Here is a 19,492-nt window from a genome sequence, read left to right as displayed (position 1 = left end):
AAACCTCAGAGTAAAGAAATATTCCTTCTCTGTATGTGGTTTTTATACAAGACTTGGGCATAACATGCTCCTACAGCTGACGTTAAAATGCATACATAACCTACAGAGACAACGTAAGAGGACAGTAATATGTACTGCATTGTATATTCTCTATAAGGATAGATACAGAGAATACAGTGTAGTGTAGAGCTGGTAAGGAGGTATGAGGATGACTGTAAATGTCACAGAACAGCAAGTGTACTGTAATATAATTTAATGAAACCCAGGCTGAGCTACACAAACTGGTAGCTGGGAAGTTATTCTCCAGCTTGACTGCACTGGTCAACAAACATTTGGGGTTTTCCAGTCAAGTCAAGTCATATTTTATTTATAAGGCATGTTTGAATACAAAAGTAGAGGATCCAAAGTGCTGTACATATACATAGTTTTTAAGAGAAGATTTAAAAATAGCTCAAGACTGGGCGGACCTCACGTGAAAGCATTAAAAGTCAGAAATCAGTCTCCAAGACTACAATCCGAAGTCACCTACATCACCCCAAGTTGTTTGGAGGGGTTTCAAGAAAAAAAGCCGTTACTCTCATCCAAAAACAAACTCTAGCGTCTTCAGTTTGCCAGACACTACTGGAACTTCAAATGGGATCGGGTTCTATGATCAGATGAAACCAAAAGAGAGCTTTTTGGCAATAAACACCATAATAATAAGTTTTATAAGTTATATAGCGCCTTTCCACAAGTTCATGGACACGTTACACTTCATATACATTTATCAGGAAAAAGTACATTAATATACATTTCAACAGAAGTTATAACAAAGCAGGAAATAAAACATCAATCCGTAATAGACAGCACATGAGAATAGATGTGTTTTAAGCTGAGTTTTAAAGATAGATATAGTGGAGATCTCACTGAGGCTCTGAGGTAGAGAGATCCACAGTTTAGGTGCAACGACACTGAAGGATCTCCCACCGAACGTGGATAGACGATATCTAGGGACAGACATCAATGTGGAATCAGAAGAGCGAAGAGTGCGTGCTGGTGTGTATGGATGCAGCAGATCACATGTATAACGAGGTGCCAGATTATTGAGAGCTTTGTGTTTCAGGAGAAGAATTTTAAACTTAATACGGCCTGAGACAGGCACCCAGTGAAGACTAAACATGATGGGAGTAATGTGTGCAGAACGCTTGGTGTTAGAGAGAACTCCAGCTGCAGAGGTTTGGATGTATTGTAATGGGGCAGTAGTTTTAGCTTTTAGGCCAGGAAAGAGTGAATCACAGTAGTCGAGACGTGATGATATGAAAGCATGAACTGGTGATTCTGCATCCTTCAAACCGAGAATGGGACGAAGTCGTGCAGTGTGACGTAGATGGAAGAAATGGTTCATTCTTAATGGTTTTAGAGGGTTTGGTCAGATTTACATCAATATTGACACAAATGTCAATATTTCTTATAAGTGTTTATGGACCAGAAATCATGATCTCGGTTTTGTCAGCATTGAATTTGTGGAAATTACTGTTTAACTAAATTTGCACATCATTGATACAGGGAGTGAATGAGCTGGTGGCGTGTGTTTCGTCAAAACGTGCGGATGTATAAATCTGGGTGTCATCAGCATAGCAGTGATACCTGAGACCATGACGACGGATGATCTGACCTAGTGGGAGAACGTAAATTATGAACAGTATTGGACCTAGTACAGAACCCTGTGGGACACCCTGAGTGAGAGGAGCAGTAGGGGATTTGTTTTTCTTAACTGAGATGAAATATTGTCTGCTAGTGAGGTAGGAAGGAAACCAGGATAGAGCAGTGTCAGTAATACCAATATCCGAAAGTCAGGAAAGGAGTGTTTCTCAGGTCAAGCAAGATCAGAATACTGAGAAATCCAGAGTCAGCAGAGAAGAGTGGCTCATTAAGGACCTTCAAGAGAGCAGTTTCGGTGCTGTGGAATAGGCGAAATCCAGATTTGAAAGGGTCATAGAGAGTATTATCTGCAAGATGTGATTGTAACTGGGAGTGTAGATATTAAAGATTAGATATTAAAGGTGGATTAGAAACAGGACGATAGTCGCAGAGGGAAGATGGATCTAAGTTGGGACCCTTAAGGCCTGGTGTAACAGCTGCAAATCATTTTAAGATCAGTTGGAACAATGGCAGATGCAAGAGATGTGTTTATCGTATGTGAAATTGTTGCCGAAATGACTGACTCACAGTGTTTAAGAAGGGAGGTTGGGACAGGGTCCAACTGACCCGATGATGTGATAAAATCACTGACTGATGATGGGTAAGTGGGAGTAAAGTTGGAGAAAGGGTGGATAGGGTGTTCAGACAGAAATTCTTGCAGAGGATCTTCATAAATGGTTGATGTGAATGTTTGGTAAATGGAAACAATTTTATCCTGAAAGAAGTGCAGAAATGAATCACAAAGTTCATGAGTTGTGTGAGTCCTGAGCCGACGAGGGAATTAGCTTGTTCACTGTAGCAAAGACGGCTCTAAGTCTACAACTTGCTTGTTAGATAATAGAGGAAAAGTACATTGAACGTGTTGAGTGCTGCTCTGTACTTCATCTGATGTCTGTAAGAGATAATGAATGAACTGTGAGGCACAGTTTTCTACAGGTGCGTTCCAACTCTCTTCATTGCCCGCAGTTTAGGAGTAAACCAAGGCGATGAGTGAGAAGAGGGCACCAGCTTTGTCTTGATGGGGAAGTGCTCCTCAAGAGCAGCTGAGATAGCTGAATTATAATTGGAGAGGATGTTTTTTTAGGGCAGGACAGTTTCAAAGAGGTAGAAAGTAAGGATGTACAAACAGAGGTGGAGAATGATGAGGGGTCGGCTGCTTTTAGGTTGCGATAGGATACTGCAGTTTTCTTAGACTTAGAGTGAGGAAAATTTTATGAAAATTCTATAAGTTTGTGATCGGAGATGCCAATTTGTGTACCAGTTGTAGAAACATTATTAAGACCTGATGTAAAAACTAAGTCAAGTACATGTCCATGGGTATGGGTAGAAAAATTCACATGCTGTGTTAAATTGATGCATTCAAGAACATCATGAGTTCAGTTGTATTTGAACAGTCAGTATTAACATGGATATTGAAAACACCAAGCAGTATAACATGGGGAAACATAGCACAGGCAAAAGTGAGTATTTCACAAAGTTTGGAGAAAAAATGAGGCTGATACTTTGGAAGCTGAAAAATCAGTAAAACAATGCCATCTCGACAAACAACAGCTAGTCCGCCCCCTTTTCCGTGCTGTCGGGGTTTAGATAAATATTTGTATCCGTCTGGAGTAAGCAAATTTAGTTGTAAAAAGTCATTAGGTGTTTGCCAGGTTTCAGTTAGTAGTACCATGTCCAGTTTTTTTTTTTCCAGTGATTCGTTCATTGAGAATTGACGCTTTGTCTGTTAGATAGCTCAGTGGTGTTCAATGGTGCCAAATCCTGACAAACAAATTCAAAGTGTTTGGATGTAGAGTAGAGGTGGTTTTGGTGCACACAGAGAGGTAGCCATATGGAAAAGTACCTCATGGCCACGGTTAAATATGGTGGTGGCTCTTTAATGTTTTGGGGCTGTTTTTCTGCCAGAGGACCTGGACATTTTGTTAGGATACATGGCATCATGGACTATCATCAACAGATATCAAATGAAAACCTGACTGCCTCTGCCAGAAAGCTTAAAATGGGCCGTGGTTGGATCTTCCAGCAGGACAATGATCCAAAACATACATCAAAATCAACACAAAAATGGTTTACTACCACAACATCAAGGTCCTGCCCTGGCCATCCCAGTCCCCTGACTTGAACCCCATAGAAAACCTGTGGGGTGAACTGACGAGGAGAGTCCACCAGCGTGGACCTTGAAATATGAAGGATTTGGAGAGATTCTGTATAGAGGAACGGTCTCAGATCCCTCGCCATGTGTTCTCCAACTTCATCGGGCATTATAGGAGAAGACTCAGCTGTTATCTTGGCAAAGGGAGGTAGCACAAAGTACTGATAATTATTGCACACCTATATTTACCAAAGATATTTTTTATAAACCTATGTTTTGTTTGAAATTGTTTGATATCCACGAGAGTATTTTTGTGAATTTTTTGAAGATCAAAAGGTTAAACAATAAAGTCAAGTTTTCACAGATATGTTTGCTCATATTTACCAAGGGTGCCAATATTAGATGAGGGCACTCTATCTACAAACATTTGGCCATATAGTGTACATTTTTCCCACTCGACTGTAACTATAATAACAATAATAATGATAGTAGTTGACTGTGGATCTTCTGCATTATTGGTCCTCGGCTCTGAGGGTTTGCAGTAGAGAGGGAGTGATACATTACACATAGCAACAGTGATTTTACACATACAGTGTATGGCAGGTGAACATAAATGGTTATTAAATTGTTATCATATTTAGCAAGGTCCTGTAGTACATCGTGTAGCAGGGAAAACACAGGGGGAAATGTACAGGATTAGGAACCTGTGCCCTACAGTAAACATGCTACTCGGGGCGTCATGTTGTAACGCGGATTTTACCATAAGCGGCGCTGTTACGGCGACTGTCGTAAAACCTGTCGTCAATCGCGTCAATTTACGGCAGCGTGGCTCGATTGTGTTTCCGCTTTCTGTCCTTCACAGAGTCTGTAGCTTTGCTTCAGGTAGCAACTTAAACCTTTACAACATCGCAGACATGCCGAAACTGAGCAAAGAGACGAAGCAGAGGCTGCAGCAGGTCTTCCAGTGCGGGCAGTTCTTTATTCGGTGGGGTTTTATCCCCACTGTTCTTTACCTAGGTCAGTAACTTTAGCTTTTTACTCCATGCTATGCTAGTGAATGCTAGTAGCTAGCTAGTACACTGTTCTCTCTGAGTATGTTCCTGTCTATGAATTAAAAAAAAAAAAGGCTTGTTACTATGGTGACATTCAGTGCAGTCGTGACCTAACATCACACCTGGGCTTGATGGGTTTTTTTTATTTTATTTTATTTTTTTAATGTTTTTATATCATGTATAGCTATAGCTTAATTGCACCTCATGGCTGTGTCTCAAATGGCTGGCTAGTGTGCACTTCATAGTGAGAGGTTATTTACAGTGAGGGAGCCCTTCATTAAAAAAAACAACAACTGCCAAACCAAAACATTATTAAGAGCACAGCACTAAATACATTTAGTGTCATTAACCTTTTAAAAATCTGTTAAAATTCTTAACATTTAAAAAAGAAACTCCAGCATGGAGTGGCTGTTAAATAAGGAATAAAACACTTGGGGGCGTGCTGTTATAGGAAAACAATCAACAACACGGTGGTGTGATGGAGTCTGACACCAAGATGACCCCCCCCCCATTCCTCCCCCTTTCACAACAATATGCCAATGCTGGCAGTTTTATTGAAGCGCTTATTAAATAGTTTATGGTTTAGCAAGAAATGAATGACACGTGGAGCTTCTGCCTTACATATCCCTGTGTACGCTGTTGCTATAGAAACAAAAGCTCTGTAAAATGTCCTGTAAGTTGCGAGTCCATGGATCGGACTTGTTTGTCCAACACATCCCACAGACGCTCAATGAGATTGCGATTTGGGGAATTTGGAGTCCAAGTCAACACCTTGAACTCTTTGTCATGGTCCTAAAACCGTTCTTGAGCAGTTTTTGCAGTGTGTCAGGGTGCATTATCCTGCTGAAAGAGGCCACTGCTAATAGGGAATACCTTTAACATGAAGGGGTGTACTTGGTCTGCAGCAATATTTAGGTAGGTGGTACGTGTCAAAGTAACATCCACATGAATACCAGGACCCAAGGTTTCCCAGCAGAACATTGCCAAGAGCATCACACTTCCTCCAACAGCTTGCCTTCTTCCCATAGTGCATCCTGGTGGCATCTCTTCCCCAGGTAAGCGACACACATGCACCCGGCCGTCCACATGATGTAAAAGAAAACGTGATTCGTCAGACCAGGCCACATTCTTCCATTGCTCCATGGTCCAGTTCTGATGCTCACGTACCCGTTGTAGGTTCTTTTGGTGGTGTACCGGAGTCAGCATGGGCACTCTGACCCTTCTGCAGCTACACAGCTCCATACACAGCAAGCTGTGATACACTGTGTGTTCTGACATCTTTCTATCAGAGCCAGCATTAACTTTTTCAGCAGTTTGTGCCCTTCTGTGGGATCGGATCAGACGTCCTAGCCTTCACTGGACACACACATCAGTGAGACTTGGGAGCCTCTGACACTGTCACTGATTCACCAGTTATCCTTCCTTGGACTACTTTTAGTAGGTACCAACCACTGCATACCAGGAACATCTCACAAGACCTGCAGTTTTGAATTACCGTCTGACCCAGTCGTCTAACCATCACAATCTGGCCCTTGTGGAAGTCGCCCAGATCCTTACGCTTGCCCATTTTTCCTGCTTCCAACACATCAACATCGAGAACTGACTGACACCGCTCGAACGGTGCCGTTGTAACGAGATAATCAGTGTTATTCATATCACCTGTCAGTGGTTTTAATGTAATGGCTGATTGGTATAATGTACGTATGTACTTATATATGACCTGTATGGTAGGTGCTTGACATAATCTAAGACTAATAATAAACAGATGTAAAAAAAATTCCTGATGTCGTTTAAATAAGAAGAATGCCTTTGAAGTTTTCTTTATGGAGATGTTTATTTAGCCTAACATTTGTGGAAGGAGTCTCCAGTGTCGGTGCTTTGTAACAGTGAACTGCATCATTAAACATCAAGTCATTAAAAAAATAGCTTAATGGTTTTCAACTTGCTGTAGGGTTAGAGGAGTAAAACACTTGCTGTTATTGGAAAACCAGCAACTTTTGGGTGTTAACACATCACACCATCCTGTCGGTGATTATGATGATGCCTATAACGACATCGTCTTTTATTCCTTATTAATCCATAATAATGGAGCTGGTTAGTGTTCTACAGTAAGTACTGATGAGACTTATGAAGGTGTATTGTGATGTATTATGATGTCACTCTATTAACAGCACTTTCCCTAATTTTATTAAATAAAACCAGTAGTTAGACTGTAACTATACTGACTAAGTAATAATAATAATAATAATAATAATAATAGTCACTTGTGGACCATCTGGCTGTGTGTCGCAGATCATTGGAGTCTTTGGCACCTTGTGGATTCATTGGATGTGGAGACTTTGTGATTCACCCTGTGTTTCCTAACATCTCCATTTACATGAAGTGGAAAACCCAACCAGTCCATTGCGTCATATCGCTTACCGTCGTAGTCCCCGGCCACTTTTTACGTGACTGTGAAATACAGGCTTTATCATCTTCTGGGATGCCGGGATTGAGTTATATTTAGACTTCCTGTTGAGAACCCTGCACTCTCGTTTTCATAACCATTTACTTTACACTGGGTTTCTTTCACGTGAGCAGTGATGAGCGATACAGTATAGGAGAGAGTTTTTCATGCTGAGGCACCATGTAATAGTTCTGACAAAGTTCATATCTATAATCTGACTGGTGAAATAAATCCTAATCTGGGCAGGATTAGATTCACTGAGTTACAGCTTAATACTTTTTATTTTTTTGATTTTACACATTTCTTCTAGGGGTGGGCGATATGAGCAAAATATCCTATCACCCTACGTGTAGACTTCTGTAGAGGTTTGGCCTGCGTCATTTCTGTCGGGAATATCCATCTGGATAACAGGCACAACAACTGCAGCACGACGTCGTCCACCGTCTTGTTTGTGTCGAGTTGAATGGGTCACATGACTGCATCACATGACTAAAAACGTGTCAATGTTTTTTGAATATCTGCGTTTTCTCAGTCCGCACTACAACACGAAAACAGCGGTTTTCAAGTTTATCCACTTGGGAGAGCGATTTCAAACAGCTCATTTTTCACTGGACAGAAATGCCTTCTCGGTGTGGAGGGAAAACCAAAACCTGGAGGAAACGATGCATTTTCAAATTTACCCAGATTAATGTAGATGTAGCCTAAATCCAAGGTGTAGTCATTAGCGTGTATAACGATGGAATGTGTGTGTGTGTGTGTATAAAAATGGATGATCATATTGCAGTCACCTTGCCATTCAACACGTTGAAAGAAAATGAAACCCACCAAATAGCACAATTCAGTTTTTTAAAATTTTATTTTAATTTTTTAATTTACCGCCCGTTCAGATCCCAGTGGCGACCTGGAGATAAACCCGGTTTCTGACAGTGACAATGCAGTTTTTTCACCGGAAGGGCTGGTCATCACATTTCTGCTTTATTTCATGAATCAGCACTTCCTGATGAGTTCCCCTTGCACATGTACAAAATATTGCAATAACAATATTCTACGAACATCCGAGTCACTTCTTGGATGAATTGCTTGATGCAGTTTAGTTGTTTTAAAAAAAAAAAAAAAAAAAAAGTTTTTCTTCCTTTTTTCGAGGAAAAACATCCGGATACCGGGGCAGCATCAGCGTCAGCGCCACTGGTGTTCTGTTTAAAATGCTTTCGAACTGACTGTTAAGTGTAATGTGACCTTGTAAATTTCATGACATCAGGCTTTATTGCTTCTGAATGCTGTTCTTCTTTCAGCAGCACTAGGCTCAGTTTCGCACAGTAGGGTCCTGCTGAGCGTCTGTTCTTTTATTCTTTGAAATCGTAGTTATAACTGACAGTTCTAGTAAGTCTGGTGTATAAAACGTCTCCACCGCCCTGATAAAATTGCAGGTTTTAATGATGTAAAAAAAAAAAAGGAAACCAAGATCAATCATGTCTGATTTTTTTTTTTCCACTTTTGATTTGAGAGCAAGTAAAAAATAAATAAATAAAAAATTCAAATGGGAAACAACTAGACATGTTTTAGGGGGAACCGCCCCCCCTTAAAAATAACCTATGCACAGGTGTACACACTCTTTAACTAATACTTTTTTTAAAGCAATTTTTGCTTGTAGTTTTTGGGTAAGACTCTTCCAACTTGGCACAACTCAATTTTGCAGTTTTATTCCACTCTTCCTTTCAAACATGCTCCATTTCTATCAAATTGCGAGACGATCTCCTGTGCGCAGCCCTCTTCAAGTCGTTCCACGGGTTTTTGAGAGGGTTTAGATCTGGTCTCTGATTGGGCCTTTCCAAAACACTGATCTTCTTTTCTGAATTCGTTCCTTTGTTGGTTTGGGGTTGTGCTTTCAGTCGTTGTCATGCCGGAAGGTGACATTTTTCTTCATCTTCAGCTGTCTAACTGAGGCCCGCAAAGGTTTGGTGTTTGGAGCTATTTATTAGGCCCTGTATCTTGACTAGAGCCCCAGTCCTCGCTGGAGAGAAGCAGATCCATAGCATGATGCTGCCACCACCACGCTTCACCGTGGGGAATGGTGTTCTTTGGGTGATAAGCTGTTGGTTGCTCTATCATATTAAAGGTAGAAAACGATCTGATAGGGCTGGGTAAAAAATATCGATTCTCCGATTTTAATCGATCTTCAATTTAACGAAACGATATCGAAACAGGAAATCCCCGAATCGATCCTTAATGTGCGTGCTTTATTTGAGAGGAAGTGGATATTATCTGTAGTTCCCCTCTCGTCCTGAACACGTCGCCGTCTTTCACGTTTTGAAAACGTTTTGTTTGTTAAACATGTTTTAAGTTGTTAATAAATTTCACTGCAGCACATTTACGTGTTTTTTTTTTTTTTTTTTTTTTTTTTTTTTTAAACAGTAATGTGCAGTTTGTGCTTTCCTTGTGTGCATCGTACACACATTTATGATTTCTTGTTACAATGTTTGCTACTCAAAGTAAAAAGTAATTAAACATAATTGTGTGGGCAATTGTTAATGTAAATGTGTATTACAGTAATATATCAAAGCAGGAGGGTTTCAGTTACCAGCATTTATATTAAAACATGGATTCCGTGTCTGCAAAACTAACATTTCAAATGAACTATTGATAAATAATCGAATCAAAACCGTATAAAGAAGAATCAAACCGAATCGCCCAATTGGTCATAATACCCAGCCCTATGATCTGACGTGATTTATCTGGGTTTTTATTTTTGTACATCACAAAATGTTGCAGGTTTAACAGGGGTGTGTAAACTTTTGATATCCACTGTATTTGTAGAGGCTTTTATTTGAATGCTGGTACAGTATTAACCATAAAAAAACCATGTTATAATTTGATTATTTAGAGATGGTAATGTTTATCAGGCCAATGTTGGCAAAAACAATGCTGAATTGGAGGTCAGAGGGGGAGAAAAAGAATAAATTCAATCTAATCCCATAACAAATGGAACGGTAGGGAAATGGAAAAAGTATTTTTCCTTGGAAGTGGAATGGGTTGTTTGTTACGATTTATTTTTTTTTATTACATTTATTTTACATTATTATATTTGTTTCCAAGTCAAAGTGTAATTAATACTTTTGGTCCGTTGGGTTATTTGGTTCATGCTGCCCATAATTCAATCCAAAAAGCAAAACATGTTGGCTGAGGTGTGTGTAGCACTTCAAATATCCTTTTAAATCTCTTTAAATTTCTCTTAGAAATACAGCAACGGAAAAGCATAAACCAACCTTTACCAAGTGCTCTAATAAATCCCGAGCACGGAGAACATGCGCTCATTGTTAAATAAATTAGTAGACAAGGCTGTGAAGAACTAGCTTCAAAACTTTTTGTGTATTACATCCAGGGTTCATTTTCTGTTTTTGTTTGTCGGTCTAAATCTCCGGAGCACACGGCATTTCCGCAGTGTTACAGTTCTCTGCTCTTTTGGCTCAGTCCATATTGGTATAAAATGTTGGAACCCAAAATACGTGTAATGTGTGATCATTTCCTGCAGTCAGGATGATTCAGAGTCGAATTACTCTCTCGTAGGAGTTGAACCGTACTGGAGTTCATTTGGAGCCGAAATGAGACATGCTCTCGGAGCGGTTGTTTGGTCATCAGCAGGTGTGACTGGTGTGACCCAGGGTTCGATTCGTTCGGACTAAACACCACACATAAACGCCACACAGGCAGTAGTGGTGGCTTGACGGTTAAGGCTCTGGGTTACTAATCGGAAGGTCGGGGGTTCAAGCCCAAGCACTGCCAAGCTGCCCTTGAGCAAGGCCCTTAACCCTCTTTGCTCCAGGGGTGCTGTATCATGTCTGACCCCAACCTCCTAACATGCTGTGGTATGCGAAGAAAAGAATTTCACTGTGCTGTAATGTACATGTGACCAATAAAAGACTTGTATATGAAAACACCCTAAAATGGGAAATGCTCAAGACAAAAAACCAGCATTTAATATTAAACATTTAAGTCTCTTAAACCTGTTGCTAGGTTAGATTTAAATGTTTAAAATACGGTCATTTAAACAGACGTACAAAAAAAATTATTTAAAAAAAAAACAGGAAGTTTATGCCGGTGTTTATCTCTAATAGTTATTTTTCAGTCATTAATCTTAAGCGTAAGTGTTTCACAACTGCTGTTATCTGTTGCAGATTTCCTAGAAGCTCCCTCCCAGAGACAGTGTTAGTGATCGAAATGATATGCGGCGTTTACACCGACAGAAAGTTTTACTTCTGCAAACCAGGTTTCAGCGCCTATGACGCTTCTGCAACACACTTTCTGACACGTTTCATTCACATGTACTTCTTTTTCTTCTTCTCCTTCCGCAGGGTTCAAGCGCGGAGCAGATCCCGGGATGCCAGAACCCACAGTGCTAAGGTATTACAGCTTGTGCCCTCGAGTGACCCGGTCTCTTCACCTGAAGAACTGGGAACTCGTCTGATCGAGTCCACACTACGGTTAACAAAACGAAACACGGACCGGTTCTCATATCGGCCTCAGATTGTTCTAGAAGAGTCTCCTCACACAGAGGGGTGTTATTATTTATTCCTGACAAATCCTTACCAAAGAGATTTTTTTCCCCCCACAGCAGCCTTGCGCAAGCCAAAAAAAAAAAAAAAGGGAAGTCTGTTCTCTTAGCTTTTGGAATGAGTTTTCATTTCAGTTTCAAATACTTTACGATTCCACACAGGTCTTTTTCCTAAACTGATAAATGGCCCTCATATATTGTAAAGGAAAGGTGGTGTGAATAAATCCACTTTATTTATTTATTCATTCATTCATTCATTCATTCATTCATTCTGTATCCAGCAACTTTAAACTGCATTCAGTTTTCAATTAAAATATGTCTTTTTTTTTTTTTTTTTTAAATGTTAGGGGAAATCCCATGATGCAGTGCTTCAGTTTCTGACGTTTACTTGCTAATAGATACTCCTTGAAGTAGTTCCTTTTCAGTGTCTGAAATTCTGATTGTCAGACTATTGGGCTTGTCATTCAGTTTTTCATTGCTGAGGGGTTATACCCTATGTAGTGAGAGCATATGCCGTGAACAAGAAGCCATTTGTAATGTGGCTTTCCTGTGTGTTAAAGGAGTTTAACTGAAGAATCTGTGTAAAGTAAGATGAGATAAATAAATAGGTAAATAGATAACATCATATCAGCATCAAGGCTGAATAAAATCAGTAACATTTAAGACTAATGATGATGGTGGCTCATGTTTTTTTTTTTCCTTCTTTAAGCAAAACTTTCTCCTTCTGTTGTATAAGATTTAAAAGCATGGTATGGAGCTACTGCTAGTGTTTTGCGCAGTTATTTTTTTTCTTCTGCATTAATATAACGCTTGAAATGTGCTTTACTTGACTATTTACTCAATTCAATCATCTGCTTAATTTTTTCGCCGATTAGTGTTTAACTATAATTGTTATCCTTCCGCTATTAAAAAGCCAAAATCATTTTTAGACAAGCACCAAAACTGCTGTTTATTTTAAATTATTTTAAATAATAACTGATGACTCGATTGGATTTATTATTTAAATTTTTTAAATAAAATTATTAAAAATCCCCAACTGTAACACAAACTCACTAGTTTTGTTTTGTTTTGTTTTTGATGAACTCGAGCCTTAATCAGTAGATTAACTTTAAACACCACGACTTTTGAGCATGAAAGTTGTAGACGAGCAGTGAACAGTACGAGCGATGGTAGGTTTATGCAAATGAGTGCAATCGGAAAGCTAGTGTCAGTATTTGGTTTCAGCAGATACTCGGGGTTGGGGGGTGGAAAGATGATATCAGAAGATTTTTATCCCCACTGAATGGGATTTACGGTGTTAGATTGGGGAATTTGATTAGTCATAATCTTTTCTGTACAGGGTTTATTAATAAGAGAAAACCACCACAATCTAATTTTTATGGTGTATTTTCCAGTAGTCTTACGGGGACAGCCCAAACTGTGCGTTCGGCTGATTCAGGGTGTCTACAGGTTATAAAAAGTCCTCATTTTGTCTGCAAATATTTAGAATTTTTGCAGATTGCTGAGTATTAAACACTCTTTCAAATTTGCATCCTGTAGTGTGTGTAGAGATCGACTTTTCTTCCGGATACAGCGTCAAGAACACAAGTCAGAAGTGTTCGTTAGACTGAGCGTGACGTTTTCTACATACAATTGTGTTGCATACACCGAGGAAATATATCAAGTGGTAAATATCAATTCCTCGGAGTTAGTTTGGAGACCAGCAAATTCTCCGGTTAAAACCTTTTTAAGGTTGATTTATTTGAAGAATGTCACCCGAGGATGTTCATGTAATTGATCCAGAGTACAGAATATGTGCATACAGTGCTGTGTGAAAGTCTTAGGTACATGCCAAGAAATGCTGTAAAGCAAAGATGCCTTCAAGAATAATGAAATTAAATGTTTCTCCGTTTAAAAAAAAAAAAAAATCCTGTAAAGAGTAGTAAACAGTAATAAATGAAACAAAGGTAATATTTGGTGTGATGATTCTTTGCTTAAAAAACAAAGTAGTCTGAGGTAGAATCAGTGCAGTTTCATAAGGGAATGAGCTGTAAGGTTTATTGAGCGTGGTGCAGAACCAGTCACGGTTCTTCTGGAGACTTTGACTGTCGCACTCACGTCTTATTTTTGCAGCGAAACCCAGCAGCGTTCATTGTGTTTTTGTCTGAAAAGCGTCTCTTACTACTTAATATACTGCTTTCTTTACTGACACGCAAACATTTTTCTCTAACATTTAATTTTGTGCTGGAAAACTAATGTTTGGGAATCTAAAAAAGTTTTTGTTCTGACTCGATAATGTAGAAGTCATCAAATAAAAATCTAAAAGTTTGTCCTAAAAAAAAAAATGGTGCTTAAGACGTTTGCACGGTACTGTATGTCACTTAAAATACTGAAACTTTAACGCTACTGATTCATCACACGATTATTAAGCGCCAAAGCGCGACTAACCCTTTATGGCTAACTCCTCAATGATAGGAGATCACCATTAGGAGAAACGTCACACCCCACAGCTGAACTGGAAGTTTTGATTGGTTTTTCAACCGAGTCAGACCTGTCTGTTATTGTCTGTCTGAAGTGCTGGGTCGAATGCCAGCTCCCTCGCTGTGCTCCGGTGACCCTGACTTCTGATTCGCCAGGAAGTCAGAACGACTGTCCGAGCTGCTGCTATCGAAAATGAATCAACACCTTCTGACCAGAACTGAGAATTCAGCATCTCTCTCGTGTCTGGTGTTTTAGCACTGTGTACATGTTATACAAGGCTGTGTGTCTTCTTTCGCGCTGTCCTGATTGTAACCAACTTGTTTTTTTTTTTTTTTTTTTGTGTGTTTCACCAGTTTGCTTTGGGGATGAAGGAGTGATGAAGAAGCGCTCCTGCAGAAGACCAAACCGTCGCTACATCCCATAATAAACAGCCAAGGTGTTTATTCGTCATCTCGGAAGGGACTCTATGCCTTGCACGTGTCCTTGAAAAGTTTCAGCACTGTTTCAGTTTTCCTTCTTCTCCATCTCGCTGTTTGGGATCGTCGTGTTTTTAATGTGTCTGGACATATTTAATGTGATTTAGAGTGTTTTTTTTTTTTTTTTTTTTTTTTTGTCGTATCAAAGTTATTCCCTACATTCAGTTTTTGCTCAAACGAATTTTTTCAGTGTTTACACCAACATCAGCTAATAAATGACGAAATGGCAGATATTTCATCTCATAAAGCTTTATTTATCTCTCAAAAACAGTCACATATGTGTTAATGTAACACATCCAAGTGGAGTTAATGTAACTCAGACCATTATCTTCGTCACCATCCATTATCTTCAGTTCAGATGCTTTACAAAATACAAATTTCCACTAAATTTCACTCTCAATATTAATTCCCTTCACTTTAGAACATTAAACTTGTAACATTTTAAATATTAAACTTTTTTTTTTTTTTAAATACCTGCAATAAATAGATAGATAGATAGATAGATAAATAAATAAATATGTAACTAGATAAATAAAATAGATACAACATCAGGAAATTCATTGCTCGTGTTTGGAGGGCCACCCGTGTTCCTTCGCCATGTGTTGCATTAATTTCGTAGTCTTCATGTAATTGATCGCCCTGCTGGTATCAGTCATGAAGTCTGCGAAGTTGGACAGAATTAAGTATATGTTTCTTCTCCGTGTCCACACTGAAGCATCAGGTAAGGAGGTCGGGCGAACTTCTTCATTTACCTGCAGGTACAAATGCAAAGAACGTTAGCGGGATAAAGTTAGCGCCAGTCACCGTTTGCATCACACTGTGTAATAATCAAATCTGTATGATGTAGTAATAATAATAATAATGGTGAGTGGAGGGAGTTTAGTCTTGGAGCACTTTGAGTTTTTGATCATTAATGAGAAACTAGAACTCGTCAGACTGATGATGGAAAGCACGGGTGGCAGGCTTTTGGTTCAGGCTTGTTTTGAGTAACAGGTTTGAGGTTTTTTCTTTAGCACGGAATTAACAAATGTGCAATAAACAATAAGACTTTTATGGTGTACATAGGGCGACATGGTGGCTTAGTGGTTAGCACGTTTGCCTCGTGTCTTTGGGGTTTGAATCCCGCCTCTTCCCTGTGTGCGTGCAGTTTGCGTGTTCTCCCGGTGCTCCCCGGGGGTTTCCTCCAGATACTTCGTCCAAAGGCATGTGATGTAGCCTGATTTGCATTTCCAAATTGTCCATAGTGTGTGAATGTGCATGCTATATATATATATATATATATATATATATATATATATATGTACACACACACCGGTCAGCCTTAAGATTAAAACCACTGGCAGGTGAGATGAATAACGTAAATTATCTCACTTACAGTGGCACCTGTTGAGCGGTGGGATATATTAGGCAGCAAGTGAACAGTCAGTTCTTTAAGTTAACGTGTTGGACGCAGGAAAAATGGGCAAGCGTAAGGATCTGAGTGACTTTGACAAGGCTCAAATTTTGATGGTTAGATGACTGGGTCAGAGCATCTCCAAAACAGCAGGTCTTGTGTGGTATGTGATAGTACCTATTAAAATGGCCTTGTGACATCCATGTGGATGTTACTTTGACTAAACATTGTTGCAGACCAAGTACACCCCTTCAGGTTAAAGGTATTCCCTAATAGCAGTGGCCTCTTTCAGCAGGATAATGCTCCCTGACACACTGTAAAAACCCTTCAGGAACAGTTTGGGAACATGACAAAGAGTTCAAGGTGTTGACTCGGCCTCCAAATTCCCCAGATCTCGATCCGATCGAGCATCTGTAGGATTTTCTGGACAAACAAGTCCAATCCATAACCTCACAACTTAAATGATCCGCTGCTAACGTTTCGGTGCTAGATACCACAGCACACCTTCAGAGGTCTTGTGGAGTCCACGCCTCAACGGGTCAGAGCTGTTTTGGTGACACAAGGAGGACCTACACAATATTAGGCAGGTGGTTTTAATGTTATGGCTGATTGTTGTATATATGAGTGGGGCAGAAGATGGCTTCCCTCACAATGTAAAAAGGGATTTTTTGTTCTTGTACCTGAAAAGTAGTTTTGTACTTTCTTTTTTCAGTGTGTGTGTGTGTGTGTGTGTGTGTGTGTGTGTTTTGTAATCACTTACTTTTACTGTTTCTTTGATTAAATGTAACAGCCTGGTGGTCCCGACTTTAACGTCCATCATGCGAGCTGACATCAGGTTCTCTCTCTCTATATAGGGCAGGTAAGCTTGGTACACCCGCAAACCATGGTAGATCCGCTGCAGACATTTTTGCTGTAAACAAACACACACATACACACACACCATGTAAGACAGGGCTTTCACTGAACACACCCATACGAGAAAATAAACCCTCAACATCTTATTATAAAAAAGCATCACCTTATTACGAGAGAGATGTTAGAAAAACAACAAAACGGATCGTTTTTACAATCTACGTAGTTGACAGAATTTGTCCAATTTGACTGATTTCCTACGTTTCAGCTCAACTTCACGAGGATTCGAAATTTGTCCAAGCACCCTGAAAGTGTTTTGCATAACAACATACCCAGCCTGTAGACTTTTAATACGCTTCAATCTCTGACCATGAACTTTCCCATCTCATTCACGTTGACCGCAAAGCAATATGTAAGAAGTCTGATCAACGTTCGCGTCTCTGCTTTAAGCCAATCATGAAGTAAATCTGGACTAAATCTAATCACTTCCTGTGAAGGTTATGGTGCAATAATGAACTACGAACACATTCATATCATGTTAGAATACACTCAAGGAATTCTACACAAAATTTCAGTTGTTCAGGAAAATGCATTACATCCTTAGCTCTAGCTAGCTAACTTTATTACGCAATATGAATGGTTAACATCTTATAAGTAGTGTTCATAAGATGTTATAACACCAAGAAGAAAAACAAAACAAAACATGAGCATCTTTATTTAGAGGACCATAAGGCCATGTTGTTTTTAAGAAATGTATAACATCAGAGAGATGATGGAGAACTTGTCATCGTGTCTACAGCTCCACATAATCTAATCCTATGATAATGATCCCATTTATGATAGAGATTTTTTTTTCAGTAACGACACTTTTCTCTTAATAATTAATGTTTTCTTGTATTAATGAGATTTCTCTCATTTCTCTATGTAATAATGATATATTTTCTTGTAGTAACAAGATGTTATCTTGTAGTAAGAAAATGTTTTTGTCATCCTTCTTAATACCGAGATGTTTTGTTGTAATAACGAGACACCTTTCTCTAAATAATTCATGTTTTCTTGAAGGAACAACAGGCCTTTCTCTTAACGACTCAATGTTGCCACAGAGTAAAGAAATTTCTTTTCATAATAACCAGATGTTTTCTTGTAGTAATGAGATTTTCTCTTGTAGTAACCAGATGTTTTCTTTTAGTAACAAGATTTTCTCTTGTAGTAACCAGATGTTTTCTTCTAGTAACCAGATGTTTTCTTGTAGTAACAAGATTTTCTCTTGTAGTAACCAGATGTTTTCTTGTAGTAACCAGATGTTTTCTTATAGTAACGTACTTTTCTCTTGTAATAATGATAACATTTTCTTGCAGTAACCAGATGTTTTCTTGGAGTAAGAAAATGTTTTTGTCCCCCCTCGTAATACCGAAATGTTTTAATTGTAGTAAGAAGACACCTTTCTCTAGACTAAATAATCCATCTTTTCTTTCTCGTAATAACGAGATGTTTTCTTGCAGTAACAACGCGCTTTTCTCTTAACGACTGAATGTTGTCGATTAATAACGAGATTTATTTTCATAATAACGGGATGCTATCTTGTTGCTTGTTGTAGATTAAGGAAATAACACCCCCCCCCCCCCCCCCCCCCCCCCACAATAACGAGATGTTATCTTGTGAGAAGACAGTAGTAACAAGCTAAAAGATACTGATACTGCAGCCGCAGTGGTGATAGTTTTCTCTGACTTACCGGGCTGAAGTCGGAGGGCAGACACCCGTCAGTGGAGCTCAGGAGCGGAGTATCAATCTTCGCTTTGGGGAATTCGCTTTCTGGGAAGTCCCGTTTCAACTGGATTCAAATATCCCGAGTCAGTTGAGGTATTCACACCGATCAAACACAGCACATTCTCTTCTGTCTTATGATCTCTAATATTGTAAGTGCGCATTACCTGCTCCCCGACGCTCGCGATGTCTTTCCGTATCTGTCTGGCGATGGAAAGCCACTTGTGGTCTGGCGCGAGCGCATCCTTCTGCAGCTCGCCTCCAGATGTTTCGTAGAAATCCGTGTCTCCGCTGTAGAGTCCGAGCGAGGCCAGGGGGAGCAGTGCGAGCAGAAGCAAGCCAGGATCTGCAGAGACAGACAGAGAGGAGTGTGTGAGAGAGAGCTGCAGGAGGAGGAGGAGGAGGAGGAGGAGGCACTCAGAAGCCAGTACTCACAGTGCAGGAGAGAGGGCATGGTCGGGGTGCTGGTGTCAGGGTGGGTCGACTTGTTGATTGCGCTGAGCTCTGTGAGTCTTTGCTCTTTGAGTAATTTCCGAGTAATTTATATAGGCTACCACCTCGAAAGAAAATTCCACAACCCACTTTTTTTGTGATTAGTAATCACTATGATTTAACAGGGAAAAAAACACCCTCATTTTCATAATTTTCTTCTTTTCCTTTTTTTTTTTTACCCCTCTGTCTAGAAGGTAGTTCCACTGGCTGGGTTGGGAAGTAGGGGTTACTCGAGT

General features: G+C 39.6%; 2 protein-coding genes across 2 annotated transcripts; one reads left to right on the top strand and one right to left on the bottom strand.

Moving 5' to 3' along the window:
- The first annotated feature begins 4,581 nt into the window (after positions 1–4,581).
- On the top strand, positions 4,582–14,986 carry tomm7 (translocase of outer mitochondrial membrane 7 homolog (yeast)). Its single transcript, XM_053613247.1, has 3 exons — positions 4,582–4,789; positions 11,620–11,668; positions 14,633–14,986. Exons 1-3 carry the CDS (start codon positions 4,687–4,689, stop codon positions 14,646–14,648), a joined length of 168 nt encoding a protein of 55 aa, XP_053469222.1. The 5' UTR covers positions 4,582–4,686; the 3' UTR covers positions 14,649–14,986.
- A 326-nt stretch (positions 14,987–15,312) lies between these two features.
- il6 (interleukin 6 (interferon, beta 2)) lies at positions 15,313–19,135 on the bottom strand (the record flags this gene model as incomplete). Its single annotated transcript, XM_053613504.1, has 4 exons — positions 15,313–15,507; positions 16,909–17,058; positions 18,733–18,831; positions 18,932–19,135. Coding segments are annotated over 4 exons (648 nt in total), but the record flags the coding sequence as incomplete, so codon positions are not given.
- Positions 19,136–19,492: the final 357 nt, after the last annotated feature.

This window comes from Ictalurus furcatus, chromosome 24, assembly GCF_023375685.1.
Source record: "Ictalurus furcatus strain D&B chromosome 24, Billie_1.0, whole genome shotgun sequence".
In the NCBI taxonomy this organism is placed as follows: domain Eukaryota; kingdom Metazoa; phylum Chordata; class Actinopteri; order Siluriformes; family Ictaluridae; genus Ictalurus; species Ictalurus furcatus.
The sequence above is the reverse complement of the archived record's forward strand: the minus strand, read 5'-3'. Positions and strand labels throughout refer to the sequence as shown.